The 16,295-nt window shown below is 34.8% G+C and overlaps 1 protein-coding gene across 1 annotated transcript; it reads right to left on the bottom strand.

The window, feature by feature from the left end:
* Nucleotides 1-6,138: 6,138 nt before the first annotated feature.
* LOC149151582 (uncharacterized) lies at nucleotides 6,139-7,332 on the bottom strand. Its single transcript, XM_089437784.1, has 6 exons — nucleotides 7,260-7,332; nucleotides 7,051-7,122; nucleotides 6,868-6,939; nucleotides 6,643-6,714; nucleotides 6,469-6,540; nucleotides 6,139-6,361 (listed from the first exon to the last, which is right to left on the bottom strand). The coding sequence occupies exons 2-6, from the start codon at nucleotides 7,068-7,070 to the stop codon at nucleotides 6,286-6,288; spliced, it is 312 nt and encodes a 103-aa protein (XP_089293910.1). The 5' UTR covers nucleotides 7,071-7,122; nucleotides 7,260-7,332; the 3' UTR covers nucleotides 6,139-6,285.
* Nucleotides 7,333-16,295: the final 8,963 nt, after the last annotated feature.

The following is a 16,295-nucleotide window of genomic DNA, read 5'->3' as shown; positions in this document are numbered from 1 at the left end:
TGGGAGGTTAGCCCCAGCCCCTGGGCACATGCCCCCATATGACAACCAATTTTAGAATTTCGGGGACTAGTGGAGATTTTAAGTGTTCGATAATTTCACCCATGGGGCATGATTATAGGCCAGTGTTGCGCCCTATTTTCAGCTGTGGGGCTCTCAAGCCAGGTTTAGGTCAAATTGTAGGATGGTTAACCTATAAGTTCATGAGAGAGCTTGAGAGCTCATAAAGTTTGGATATTTTTATACAAATTGAGCTTAGAAAGAGGCTACTTAAGGTTTTTGGATGTTTTAAATCCATAGGTAACCTCTATTTTCTAATTTGAGTAGATCTACAAGGTAGTTTTGCAGGTTTGAGACTAAAGGTGTTCTGTTCAGTCAGGATTTGGAAGCAGTTCTCGGAAGTTTTTGGGAATGGAGAAGACCTTGTAGGGGTATTCTCACTTCCAGAAGGCTATTGCAGCAACTGTAACCAGCAGGGTTCAGCCCAGGTTCAACTTCTCTTATCATGAATTTTTTATTATATGTTTGAATGTGGAATTGAAGCATGCACATGAAGTTTCTAGCTCATTTCAGTGGAAGTATGTCATCTTTGAAGGAGATTTTTGAGTTGTTGCCATTGTGTGAGTTCTTTGTAGGAGAACATTATCTTGTAACGGTAATAGCCATTTATTTACTTGTAACAAATTTTTGTTTACTTCATTGATATTGAATATATGAGTGGTCTAGTCATGTTATTAGGCCCAGACATGTAGCCCAGGAGGGGTGAACTCTGTCAACAAACCTTTGTCTTGTTCTTCATCATGTCTTCATGGATGATGTTTGTTATGTTAATGCTGTTCAATCACATATGAATACTAATTTATCTTTGAAGAGAAATTGAATAAACCTGTTGTTTCAAGACCTATTTTTATGCTTGTAAAGAGTTGACACGGTCCTAAGTTTTTTTTATTTGCTTTTGGAGAAGAGGAAGATATCACCTTTACCAATTTCAGATCAATTATTCTTCCTTTAATGGTGGTTTTCTTGCTTTTTTTTATTTTTTTCTATGCTTTTGAGTGCTTTTCTAGTGTTTGCATGGCGAAAAGGAAAGTTTCTAAGTCAAGATAAGTAATGAGTTCACCTAACCATGAACTATATAACTTAAGGGCTTTTGAGGGTTAGGTGACGACACTTAGGAAACATTAACTTAGGAGGATGTGACACTAGGAGAAAACACACAAATAACAAATCAAATGACGTGTCAACATTAAGGGGCTTGAAACAATGGTTTATGTAGGCTCCAAAATTAGCTTAGGAAAAAATTTTAGAGGGTCGTTTTCACTGCGACAACAGGTTCATAATTGTAAGCTATGATCCAATGACAAGGTAGATAATGAAACACAACATTATTTATTATGCCACATTCCCCACCATCGTAGGGCTACGTGATTCTTTCTAGTCATTATCTGACAGATTGTGCTCGCTTCACTTTCGTAGCATTCCTACTCTGACAATGCATGCATTCAACCAGATTAATATTGAATGGAGGAATTGTACAATCATGCATAAGTTGCATTAACGCATGACTATATTATAAACTCTTTTCAACTTCTCACAATTATGGCCTAACACTCTCGAAAGAGGCTTCACCACTTCCTAGCAACATAAGGTGAGCCAGAAAGGCAAGATAAGTTATATTAGTTACAAAAAAATAATTCAATCTTTTAGAAGACTTGCTGGCATATGAGAGTTGACTTGAAACAAGGCTAAGTGCAGGATCTCAACCAGCAAGACTTAAAGGAAGCCGAAACCACACGAGCTTCAACGAAAATCCAAGGAGCTAACATAAGAATCCAACTAGAAAGCAGTAAGTGTGGAAGAAAAGATTTGTTCCTTGCTTCACACACCTCTTTTCCTCCACATACACCTCTTCCACACATATATTTACCGGTTAGGAGGAATTTCTCTAATGATTGCAACGTGTGCATGTATCAAGGTAGTTTTGATTGTGTAGAGTTGCAACTTGTGGAAACAATTACAGAAATGAAGCGTTTTCAAATAATGGAAAAATGCAGACCCCACACAAAGAGGCAGGGACTATGCTTCTATGTAGTTAGCACCGTTGTTCTGGTATGTTCTATCTATAGCTGTCCAGAATAAAATTGGTAGTAACATTTAATAAGGTATGCATAAGGCAGGTAAAGGTTATAATTAAAATCTTATGGGTATTTTATTGACATTTGATTTACTTGCACTCTATATTATTATTTCTAAAGATATGATTTTTTTGCATGTGTGGATGACTATCATAGGGTCAAATATATAAAGAAGATATTAAGTATTAGAGGCCATAAATTGCTTCTTTAATTTGTAAAATATTAGATTATCTACTTCCAAGATTTTTCAATCCACAAGAGAATCACCTCAAACATGTAGTTGAAGAGATTGAAATTTGTCGACCCATGCATGGAAGTTTGATTTGGTTAGTGGAGATGGACTTGAGAGTATTAAAGTCATTGTATCAACAACTATCATATCGAAACTCCAAAGGGACTGATGGTTGAAGGCTATATAATATATTACTATACAATATGTATTATCAAGTATTAACCCTAAGTAGTGGTGTATATTGACATACCACACCTCCATGACATCAGAGTGATGGGCCAATATGAAAGGGAATTTATTAGTACTTGATCAACATTGATATAAAATGAATATAAAAGAAAAGACTATTTAAATATAGAAAAATAATTGCAATTGAGTTGTAGAAAAGTGTTTGACAATCTTCTCCTCTCTCTTTCTCTCTCTCTCTATATATATATTCAATAAATTTAATATTTCAAATATCAATTTTCATATGATAATCTATTATAAAATAAAAAATTTATTAAATTTATAAATATTAAATGTTATACTCTATTTGTTACAAGTTTTTGGAGATTTTGTTAACATAATTTTTTTAATTTATCTATAATTAAATAAAAGTTTAATAAAATCACAAAATTAAATTGTAAATTCGTCCTAATCTAAATACCCCAGATATATTTTTTAAAGTGTTAAATTCATATAATTATAATAAATTTTTAAATAAAAAAATAAAATTTAATAAAAAATCTTTTTATATGGAAAAAAGAAAAAACAAAACAATACAATAATTATATTTAATAATTAAACAACGAGGCATATGATGTAATACTCGAAAACATTAAACATTTTAACAATAAATACACTCATTGATTCTTAAAGTATTTATTGACCGGAACAAAAAACCGTGTGGGATTTAGCCGAACCAAATCAATCGATGTGAAAATATTTTTCAATTTTTTTTTGTTTTATTTTATAACAGCCAACGTAACCTGATTCCTACCCAATGATACCCAAAGCCTCTCGTCCTGACGTCATCTTCAAATAAGTATGCTCGACATAGAAACCATGTTGGTTAACGTGGCTAATTAGTTAATGTTCTGAAAGCGCTTTTGCCAACATGTCCTTTTCCCGTTCCATTTAAACGTTTGGCAACGTGTGAGTATTAAATTTAAATTAAATATAAATAATATTATTAATAATTATATAACTTTTTCCCGATGCGGGTGATTGTTAGTCACAGAGGTTTGTTGGTGGCGCGCGAGATGGGCAGGTGGCAGCCCACCTCCGTGAAGCACATGACCCTTGACAAGGACGACAAGCTTCGCACAATTGCATCTAAGGCAGCATTTACTCTGCCCACCCTCTGTTTGGTCATTGGAACGATGGCGCCCTACCTCTTTTTAATTGTCAAGGTTCTCTGGTATGCTCTCGGCTCAGTCCAGGGCATGGTCTTGGGTTTCTCTCCTAGCGAGCGACTGCCTGTAAGCTCCCTTGCGGCTCTGGTAAATGACGAGATTTCCTCCGGTTTGGTCCTGCTCTGCAGAGTTTTTCACGCTTTAGACTGCTTCGGCCTCCCTTCAGCTCCTCCTCCTAAAGCCTTCTGCTTTCCTCAGGCTCAGTTTCCTGCCCCCTCGTCGATTTCGTCCCGTGACAGATCTTCTGCTTGCCCTCCTCCCTTTAATTGCTTCAATCCCGCAAGCATGCCGAAAGAAAGGATGCGTATGATTAGCCAGCGCGGAGGTTCACGTGGTCGAGCCACCGCCCAACATATCTCGTCCTCCCTGGATCCCCCTGAAGAAGTGTTGGCCTACCCAGCAATAAGAAGCGGCAGAGGTCGAGGTCATGGACGGGATAGAGGAGAAGCCTGTCAGCACCATGTGCATCCCACTGCTCGCTATCGTATTCCCTGTTCGCTAGCGAATGCCTCTTTTATCGTCTCTGTCACCATCGAAAGATGTGAGCACAACACGGGTTCGGGTGCTGTTCATCAGGGGCCTATGGAGGAGCAGAAGGTGGCAAGTCAAACTGCCACCCCACGCCAAGACACTGGAAGCTTGCCCACCACGCACCTTGAGGCCAATGTCGGCCCAAGCACAAGAGGCGAGCCTTCCAGCTCTACAAACCGCTCCTCTAACTCCACGGACTTCGGCCACTTTGGGTGCAGGGTCATAGAGGAACAACCAACCACTTCAGATGAATATTGACAGTCAGCGCCTCTGGTTCCAAGGTTTTGTCTCCAAAGTTAAAGCTCATGTCTATCTCAGGCTTTTGTTCATGTCTCAGGTCAGGGTCTTTTTGCCTATCTCTATGTAAAAATCGATCCTTGAAACATCAATGCTTCACCCAGTTCAATAACGTTGTTTCGGTCAGATTTTGTGTCTTTCTGGTATGATTCAATGTCCCCGGATATTATGCTCACAATTGTAAGTCATTTTGAAGTTTCTATAGTCAGAATGTCAAGTTTTTGCTACATGCCAACCTCATGGCAAGAAATCTCGAGGCCTGCCTCGCTGTAACTTTTTGTATAAATAATAGGAGTAGACCAATTGAGAAAAAAAAATAATTATATAACTTTTCATATAAATATAATTTGAGTGGGCTTAAAAGTTAAGAACGTGTGTTTCCTCTTAAGAGGTTATAGGTTTAAAATCAGAAAGGGGGTAGAGTATGTATGTCTTTATGTCTTGGCTGTGACCTTAGAAATGGATAATAATAATACTAGCAATTGTCCCAAAAGGTACAAAGAGAGGCCGATATGATTATTAAATTAGAATTGTTGAATTTTTCTAGAAGAGTTAATTGTTTTGTGGAAAACCTTGTTTTCTTGGACTGGATCATTGTGCAATTACCCTTTTAAACGCTTTTTGTCGTTTGATAAAATAATCAAAATATTGTTTTCAAATTTCCATAGATTTCCTCTTGCAGTAAATTTCAAATACAAAATCAAATTACAAAGTATTATTTTGTATGGGGCACAACTCTTCTGCATTTTGGTCATTCATGGCGGATATTCCAGACAATAGAAGATAAGCTATGAACAAATTAATGAAGAGCAATGAAGAGCATATTATTTATGAGGAAAAGTTGTGTTTGCTTATCCATGGAAAAGAACGAAAATATCTGGAGCTTCATTGTTGAGGATCAGACTGTTGTTACAAGATTTCACTCCACAGAGAAAGTTGAAATGTAATTGAAATGTAATATAGAGGCAAGTAAAAGAGGAATTTCCCTCAAATAATCATGATCAACTCTGGAACCCTATTAAACAATGCATCCTTCTCATGACCTGAATATAATTAAATAAGAACACCATTTCCTGAAACTCGTGGCATGCTTTTAGGGCTACGCTAATCCCAAGAACTCCACCAGTTCATCAGTTAATCCAATCCCATAATAATTTAATTCATTAAAACTACCCACATTGAATCTTTAATTTTTACAATTCACTATTATGCTACTGCATTTCAATGAATTTGAGTTCATGGTCTAAAAATTCTTGCAATATCAGAGATATGACATCTCTTGTTCGAGTCACATACTTCCGTCATAAATAGACGTGCCCAATGGTCTCAATAAATTTTTCATTTCACAGAATTTTGCTTGGAAATTTTCATCAACAGGTTCTTTGGAATTCATACCCCTTGATGATGATGCAACAAATATTCCACTGGCCAAGTCGTCCGCAATTGTTCGCCATCTCTATTACAATGTTCAACTTTTTCCAACAAGCTGAACATCTGTTGGCATCTGCTGGCCAGCTTACAGGCTACTCGTCAATGAAAATTGGCTCCAGATCTACATATACAGCAGGGGGGACATGCTTTCGACTCTAGTTTTGCTGAAGAAAGTGTTGAAGGCATCATCTCCGCGACCAACGGTCTTCTCACTGGGCATCTGGCCATCAAGATGAATGTACCAAGACACTAGAATAACTAAAACTCACAATCTGTCTAAATTTATAATATGCCCCAGCTCTACAGGAATTGTTCCCGTGATATTGTTGGAGGACAGATTTCTGTAAAAGCAGCAACGTTATCCGTTAGTCACATTGAATATGCTTAATGCAATTCAACAACTCATTATGTTATAGGTCAATTTAGAATATGGCCCAGGATTACTTACAGATAAGTTAGCCTTTTAAGTTTTTGAAATTCCAAAGGAATAGTTCCATTCAAACGGTTGCCATGCATATTGCTATAGGACGAAGGACAATGAAGGAACAGCATTAACATTGTTAGCCAGTGGGAAATTATGCTCCGTAAATTCATCACTTGGCTTGAGGATTATATCACTTACAAGAAAATGAGAGCAACACATGCACTAATATTCTCTAGGATCGGACCTTCAAGTTGATTTCTGGCAAGATTTCTGTCTCAAAAAAAATACAACCTTGGAACGTTAAATACTTACAGCAAGAATCCAAAAGATATCATAGATTAATGTTTAGTGTATGGGAGGTTTCAAGATATTTCTATCATTTTTATCTCCACTTTCTAGAAAAAGGTTTGGACACAAATTTACAATTCGAACAGCTGTTCCAAATTCCCCAGCTCAGGTGGAATTTGCCCAGTCAACTGATTGTCATTTAGCTGCCTGCATATGCATACAACCGTTGACTATCAAAGAGCTATTTCTTATCATGCACGTCCAGTTTCCATTTCTTACATATCAATCATCACAAAATATGTGATTGGAATCTCTTACAGGTATCCCAGCTTTGTCATGTTCCCCAATTCTGGCGGAAAAGATCCCGTGAGATTATTACTGTGTAAATATCTGAGTAGTGCAAAAGAAAGTACAAGAGAATCAGCTTCTTGAAAATTGAACATAAATGAAATTTATAGTCAAAAAGTAATGGACTTTCACAAACCCAGATGGGAACAATTCGAGCATTAACTATGCAAGAAACTCACAGTTTATTAGTGTAAGTCAAGTTGTCTAGAATCGGATGAATTGTTCCAGTAAAGATGATTGTCACTCAAATCCCTGTAATAAATATTAATTGTATCAGTACACTAAAGCTTACACCATAATTACATAATCAAGTTTTTGCCAAAGGTCACAAAAAATTTATCAATGAATGAAGGAATATTGATTGATTCTGCATAAGAAATATATTGACAATATCCAAAATCATTATGGATTCTTATTGATCTAGGCTTCCATGCAATTAAATGTAAGAGATTATACTTTAATCTGATCACAGGAAATTTTTGGACAAGTTGAGATCTAGAAAACATTGTACTTACATAACAGTAAGAGCCTGCATGAGACCAATTACTTCAGGTATCCTTCCGATCAGCTTGTTTCCTTATAACGACCTAAGATAACCACTTTAAAATTAGGGTAGGACAACTAAAGAAACCAAATTAATGATGTCGGTTGAATAGTGCATACCATGCAATGAATTGCATTACATAGACAACCTGCATAATCTCATATCCCTGCCTATTCAACACAAAATTCCTGATACTAGAACACAGTTCAGTCCTGGAAATATATCCACTTACAGAGTAGCCACTTGTAGAAACCCAATTTTGAAGGGGATCTCTCCGGTAAGTTGATTGTATGATAAGTCTCCAGTTACAGAGCAGCCACTTGTAGAAACCCAATTTTGAAGGGGATCTCTCCGGTAAGTTGATTGTATGATAAGTCCCTGATAAGAATACCAGCCTTAATTCAGTAAGTAATTGAGATCATGTGTCTTGCATCAAACCATACATTTACACCCGTTTGTTCATTTAAAATCCAGTTAGATAAATCAAAAAACATACAAAACTGCATAGCTTGTACAGTTGCCAATATTCTCAGGAATGGTCCCCGACAAGTTGTTGCCTCGCACATCACTGCATAACAGAGATCAACTATTTAGTAACATTTACACTACCACGAAGAATCCTTCAGGTAAAATTTGTTAATGCACTGAAAGTGCTGCATCGAGATACATAAATTTAAATATAAATGCTTTGTGACCACGAGTTTTGATGGGTTTCATATGCAGAATTAATTAGATGAAAGAAAGCTTTAAAAAATTCTGCATCTACTCCACAAGACAGAAGTATTGTGACTTACAAGAACCACAATCCTGTCAATTGACACATGTCAGGGGAAAGAGTCCCAACTAAGAAGTTGTTGCGTAGCCCCCTGGAAATGATAACAATATGCCCATTTCAAAAAGAATGGGCGCCAAATTTAGTTTGCAAACCTAAGAACAGTACTATTAACACAAATGCTTCTTCCAAACCTTAACAGGAAAATAAAAACAAATTTTGCTTAGTGAGAGAACGATAAGCCCAAGAAAACTCATAAAGAACCCAGACTCTTACAAATATTGCAAAACTTCATTCCAATAGATAAGCCTGGGGATCTCCCCACTTAATTGATTGTCTGCAAAATCCCTAAAAAATGCAAAAGCATTGTTAAATGATACTCCTCCAGAATCCAGAGTTTACACATCCTATGCAGTTCTTTGACAAGTAAAGGGCAGCAAAGAGAGTAGAATCCAAAATAGTATTCCCAACCTACATTTTCTTCAAGTTTGGAATCTGAGACAACGTTGAAGGTATAGGCCCCATTAACTGGTTATTCTTCACAATCCTGTAAATTTGATCAATGTGTCAGAAGGATCTTTCACTCCCTTCTAAGACAGGGCAAAATACAAAAACATCTACAAATTAAGCTAAATTCTTTACAATAGCGAGCAAGTGCAGAATGTTAGGATACTTACAGTTGTTCTAGCTGTTTTAACTTCGATATTGAAAAGGGAATGTCTCCATATAAATAACTTAAAGAGACATCTCTGCAGCAACATTGAAGATCAAATCAAGTCATCAGTTTCTACGAAATATAAACCATGAGAATGATGACTTGTAGATTTGACTAGAGGGACGTTTAGACGTACACAGCAGCTTGGTTCAACATCAGATATCTTCTCAAAAGATAGTTGTTTTCAGCATAATACTTAACAATTATCTATAGTAAAGTAATATATGCATCTTGAACCAGACTACGAGTGTTGCATATGGTGAGATCTGCTTTAACCAACTTGTAGCTGAACGATCATTTTTGTTTGGACAGATAAATGCTTGAAAAGAGACTTTCCTAGATAGGTGGGGTGAACATTTCTTTAAAGGGATTTTCAAGGGTTTTTCATGAGCCGTTCTGTAACACTCCTAACCGATATAACTACATAGTAAAAAAGAAATTAAAGAACTGAGACCGAGAACAGGAAAAGTTCGAGCTGTACAATAAAAAAAAAAAAGTATGAATGACCGTCAACAGAAAAGAAACGTTCACCTGGTGTAGAACCGAGCCATCCAGGCGCCTATGAAGGATTTAAACTGCAATAAAACCCCACTGGTTGTCATTCGGCCACATGAAGCGCTCACTGCGTAAAAGAGAAACCAGAGAGCTGAATCCAACGTAAAAGATAAGGGAGAGAATGATGCATATCCATGGTATGGTGGTGGAATAACCTTCGGGTAGGAGCCAAGCCGTTGGGTCGGCATCCTTTCTCCTTCGCCGTCGATGGGGTGGGGAACCCAAGGTCACAGACTCCCAAGTCTCATCTACCACGCCACATCAGTCCGGACAGCGTAACAGTTAAATGCAACGCAGGAACTATAATGCCAAATGAATTCACATTGTAATACTTACGGAGTGGTAGGGCAGAGTAGTAACATATAGTATGTTTGTTGGCAGTTTAAAAGTATTTGACATAAACGCACCTGGAACACTAATCACAAGGGTGAATCGGAAACTTAACCCAAAACAATGCCAAGGGGGTGGGCATGTCAGTCAATGCAAACACACATGTAAATAGTCATACTGAATGGTTGAACCATGTGTGACCCCGATGGGTTATAGATAGTGTGAGAGTTTTAATATAAAAAAAAAATTCCTATGTAGTTATATCGGTTAGGAGTGTTACACGTTCTCTATGGAGATGACCTGATTTAACCACTGTAGTCTTGCAAGATTAAAGAGAGTAACTCACAAGATTTTCAATGCAGAGCAATCTCCAATCTCGTCGAGAATTTGGCCTAAGAGACCATTTCCTTTAATGTCACTGCATGCAGAACGTTGAATCAACTATGAACAACATATATATTATAAATAGCTGCTCAATATAGTCTGCATTAAGACTATCAGTTTAATTGCAATGAACCCAAAGTGCTTAAAAGTAATATATAGTGAACCTATACAGTGAACTTCTGAATTCACTTACATTGACTCTGAGCTTTTTAGATTTCCAATCACTGGGGAAATTTCTCCTCTGAGGTTCAGATGAGAGAGATTCCTACACAACACAAACCAGAACAAATACAAACATATGAGCTTAAAGTAAGCATATAATCAAAACTCAAATAACGACAGACTGCCCAGCAAACATTCTTAATGATTCCCAATATAACATATTCAGAGTATATGCTCTATCTTACATCAATTCCAGTGGAAAAGTGATATATAAACTTACAATGCAACCTATAAACTTAGTGTGATGGAGAGAATTGGTCGTTGAGCATTTATCTACCACGCACGCTGTTTTTCCTTGTACAAATTTATTAGTAAAACCCATAGATATTGAAAACCAAAGCATACCTGCTTCTATCCATAAAAGATTTTGAGAATTTCATTCCAATGGATCAAGAATTTCATCTCTATCGATTACTCTACTCAACATAACAGCAACAAAATAGAATCCCCGGGATAAACCATGCAAACACTCTTTTAAAAAAAACATAAATTAAATTCAAAACAGAGAAAACACAACAAAAATAAAAATCTGTAAAATCCAAAATGCATGGCCGTGAAACAAAGAAAATAAACTTGAACAAGAAACAAGGCAAGCCAATGCAATGCAAAGTATTGAAGAAAATGATGAGATGAAAGTGAGAACGCCAAAAGCCAGGGAAGAAGAACAGTGCTTGCCAAAAGGCAGCGAAGAAAAACAACAACAACAACTGGTAGGGAAAAAGCAGTGAAAATATCTTCAAGAGTGACATAAAAGAATGGGAGAAAGGAGTAAAGCAACTCAACCAATATTTGGAAAAAACAGTCACACTTCAAATCAATGGTTGAAAGTGTCTCACCTGATCCAACGGAGTAGTATAAAAGTGTTGACGATTGTTGACGCATAGGAAGGCCTATCGGCCTAAATATATTATAAATATTTTTTATAAAATTATGATAATGACTAATGTGTATTAAAAACAATGTTATTTAAATTTAAGTTTTTTTGATCTATATTTTTATTAGTCGAAAACATTTTTGGAAAAAGTCACATTGGTAAATTTATGCCGATGCGTTTAGAACCAACTTGTATGATTCATCACATTAATGTTGTTTATTTGACTTCAAAAAAGATATGAATAACAAGTCTTTCATACTTTATTTCTACAATTAAAAAAAAATGAAGAAACATTCATAGATTACCATAGTTTTACACACTAATTTAATAAGTCAAAAAGATTAGCAATGTGAGAAGAATTTTGGAAATCAAAATCGATGAAAAATTATATATATATATATATATATATATATATATATATATATCCAGGCAGCCATCAAAAAAACTATAACTGATTTAATGTGCCATCCACAGTAATGCGCCATCCACAGTTTCACAGTCTGAAATAGTTCATACTTAGACACACATGGCTTAATCTTTGAGACAAGCATATGACCACTGGCAGGATCAAATTATATATATATATATATATATATATATAATTTGCATAACGCTATTGTATTTTGAAAAATAAAAATATATTTAATTAAAAATAATTTAAAATTTATTTAAAAATCAAAAATTAATTAAATAATTTTCATATAAATTTATGATAATGATTAATGTTTATTAAGATCAATGTAGTCTATGGGACCTCAATAGATATGATATGAAACTCTTTAATATTTTATTTCTATGATAAAAAAAAAGGAAAGAAGTGTTCTCAGGTTACTATAGTTTTGCTTACTCACTTAGCAAGTCAAGAAGATTGGTTGTGTGGCAAATGTTTTTGAAATGAACACCGATCTACATAAGAACAAGACAATCCAAAAGAAAGTGGTTTTCATTTTCAACCCTCTTAGTATGGTAAAGATCACATATTCTTTCATCCCAAGATGTTTTAGGAACAGACTAACTGTTTCACTTTGGAGCTCATGAGAATTACTTCTGATCTTTGCAATGTTCATTTGATCTTTGCAATGTTCATTTTCTTCATAGTACTAATCAAGACGGAAATAGAATTCTGGTTACCACGAATGTGGTTGATCGCATCTTTATAATACATTAGCTTCATTTTCCCTTCTAGCTCTTAATCCCACAACTCATTCTTAAATTTAAAAGCAATAACATTTATTCTTCAAAATAATTTTCCCCTTTATCTATTTTCATTATTTAAAAATTATATATATATTTATTAATAATGTGCCAGAAATGTTCACTCTATTTTTTGGAACTAGGAGTGCCGATTTAATTTCTTTTCAGAAACAGCATTTCTATTTTATAAATGTAATGTAGTTTCAGAAACAGCTTTTCTATTTATGTAAATGTAATGAAGGATACAACCTCTTTTTTATTGCCATTCAACGTTGGGAATTGGTCACTGGGCGGAGGAGGCTATAAAGTGGGGCTACCAAAGTGAGTCAAAAGTTTTAATACGAAAGTTAAATACATAATTTCAAAGTCAATCTCCCAGTCGCAGTAGTAGGTTAATGGGCCGGGCAGTATATGTCACGTATAGAGCCCCATTTATTAATTTACTAATGAACTAATATTAATGAAGTAATAGCTCCACATATATTATTTTCCGCAGGAGTGGAGGGAGTTTTAGGTACAGTCTAGAGAGTTACAGTTAATACGAAGTGACAAGGTTTGAAAGCGTCAAAGGTTTTACATCAACGTCAGCAAGTCGTTCAAATGCTGGTTTAGCTCATACATTTTTCCTTGACAGGCAACACAGAAGAAGAAAGGCCACAACTCTATTCGTAATTCAATTTAGTTTCACAACCAGCGTTTCTACAATGAAGAATAGAAACCCTTTTTTGTAATCTCAGTCGACGCTGGGGATTGTTGACGGGACGGAAGAGTCTATAAAGTCGAGCCACAAAATTGAGTGGTTTTAATAAGAAAGTTAGAAACAATGTGCAGAAGACTTGTCCGGAAAGCTATCCGGATTCAATTTTAGGAGTCCAACTCATTCTATTGAACGAATCCCAACGACCAAATAATAAAGTCCTCTCTTGAAGCTCGATTCCTCGTTTTCTTTGTTCTCTTCCTTTTTCTTCCCGTAACTTGCTATACATATTTGTTATATACATACACTCATAATATCATTATTCGTCTTCTCTTCCTTATTCTTGCCCTAACCACTTGCTATATATATTTGTCATCCTAATATCATTAGTCATCCTAATATACATACACTCATAATATCATTATTCATCCTCTTCTGATATTGATATTGATATTGTTTCTCTCAATTTATTATTTTGCGGTTGTGAAGATCAGAGTTGTATAGGTTGAAGCGATATGGAATTCAGAGTAGCATATGCACGACTGGTAATATTGATTGCCATGCTTATGATGGTCACAATGGTTAGCGAATGTTCGGGTAATAGGGCACTGCAATTGAAATTCATATTTGAAGGAGATGAAATGGAAAGTAATAATAATAATATTAAGATGGTGAATGGATGGTTGGAATCCCTTAGGGGTCCCGTAACTCCGTCACGCCCCTCTCCTTGTCAGAACTACAGGTCTCCTGGCCGGGGCGGTTCATGTCCTTAACTCATCGGTCCATCGCAATTAGAAGAGCTGTTGATAGTAGATACTTGTCATCCAACTGTTAAAAGTGGTTATTCCCGGTGGTGGAATTACAGAGACATAATGTGAATAACACATGTATCCAAAAGAGAATGACTAAGGGAAGATTTAGGCGCTATAAGATTGCGCGAATTATCAAAACAAAAATTTATTGAGCATGCATCATCTAATTTGGTGCAGCTGCATGTTCCGAAAGTACTAACATGGCTGCAAAGTCATGGCCAGCATATTGTAATTCTCCTATAGATGTTTGTGTTATTACGGTGACTGTCTATATAACTGAGCTGAACATATTATATTCATTTGAACATTATCGTTTGATCCTATGTCTCAATTTTATATGGGGGGTTTGTTTTGATATCCTCCGGAAAATCTAATCGTATATAAGATATAATATTACATGGGTGTGGGTATGAGTAAAAGTAAAATAAAATAAATATATGCCATTTTTGCAACATCATTATATTGAGAAATAGCATATTTGTGGTTAGGCGGAGGATCGCCGTGATCCATGCCGTGATGCATATAGGTAGTTTTGTATTCTGCAGTATGATTTAAAATTATATTTGTTTGACCCGGATAAGACTTAGGAGTAGTTAAAGCTTGATTTTTAAGCTTGATCACTATTGGATCATTTTAAGTGGCCAAGTTGTTTCCCTCATAATTATGAAATTCGGAAAAAATTTGATCATCTAAAATTTAATACAAATTCGGAAATATATTTATTATTATTTTTAATTTTATTTTTTTAATAATTTAAATTAATTATTTTAATATTAAAATCTCAAAAACTCTTAAATTAATTATTTTAATATTAAAATCTCAAAAACTCTCAATTTTGTTAGTTGTAAAAACTCATAAATGAAAGTTAATAGGGAAAACTCCCAAAAAAAGAAAATGAAAAGTTTGAGAGGCTTAAAGCTGTTAGTTCATCCATCAACAACAAGATAACAAGATAATAGTTAATGAGATTGTTTTAATAATACATTATGAGATAATTTCTTAATAATTAATTAAACTTAAATAATGTAGAAGTATCGAATCGTATAATTATAATAATTATAAATTACATAAAGTTTCATAAATTTTTTTTAGAAGTATCGAATCGTATTATAACTTATTGATGGCTGAGTCTAATTGAATTGTCGGATTTTGGATTCTATTAAATTTAGTAATTATGGTTTTTTTTAAATAATAATGATGAATTAATTTACATAAATAATATCAGTTAAAAATAAATATAAATATTTTTCTACTAATTTAACTAAATAATAATGAATTTTCTCAAAACCTTCGTAAATTTTAATAAACCTTTTTTATACTAATAGAGATATTTTTTTAATGGACAACTTATATAAATTCAGGGGTTCCACTCTATGCCGATGAGTTATGTTTATGTTTAGGTTGAAAACATATAAACTTGTTACGAATAAAAACATAAATTTTTATTTAATTATATAATAAACCAGTAACATAAATTTATGTAAAATGATTTGCTTAATTGAAATCGTAAAATCCTTTTCGGTTCTTAGAAAGGGATAAGATGGGTATACATTTTTAATGAAATGTTCTGCAGCTGAAATTTCTTTTCGTTTAATGTCCAGTTGATTTTTATTTCTTTTAAGAGGGCCATAGATCGATGGGAGACCATATAAGAAGATGAAGGTGGCAAAGATGCGACCGTGGGGAGACCACATAAGAAGATGAAGGTGGGAAAGATATGACCGTGGGGAATATTCAAGAAAGTTTAAGGTAATGTTTGACGTATTGTTTACGTGGCAAATTTCACTCATGTGCTTTATTTATTGGGAAGATAATCGACTGAGATGGAGCTTAACCTAAAGTAGGAGTATTCTCCGTCCATGCATAAGCTTGCACAATCGAAGAAATTTGGTTTTCATTTTCATTTTCAGATTTTTCCCTATTAAATCCAAAAGGCATCCATCGTTCCTTTCACTGTTTTGGTCTCGAGGTATTGGAGGTTGAGGCCTCTGATGAAAGTTATTATTATTATTTTTCCCTCTAGGTTTCTCAATAATAATAATAATTTAATTTAAATTTAAATTTAAAATTACAATAAGTTAAAATATTATTATTATTTTTCCCTCTAGGTTTCTCA

Source organism: Pinus tabuliformis, chromosome 9 (genome assembly GCF_031772625.1).
Source record: "Pinus tabuliformis cultivar Carrire ecotype Pingquan chromosome 9, CPIR1, whole genome shotgun sequence".
Taxonomy (NCBI): Eukaryota; Viridiplantae; Streptophyta; class Pinopsida; order Pinales; family Pinaceae; genus Pinus; species Pinus tabuliformis.
This window is presented reverse-complemented; position numbering and strand designations above follow the sequence as displayed.

Bases quoted from the DNA above. Each gene is read 5' to 3' on its own strand.
- LOC149151582 (XM_089437784.1), bottom strand. From the start codon at position 7,070: ATGACAAAGCTGGGATACCT. The intron at 6,940-7,050 runs GTAAGAGATTCC...ATGCATATGCAG, and splicing joins ATGACAAAGCTGGGATACCT to GCAGCTAAATGACAATCAGT. The intron at 6,362-6,468 runs GTAAGTAATCCT...CTGCTTTTACAG, and splicing joins CTTAAAAGGCTAACTTATCT to AAATCTGTCCTCCAACAATA.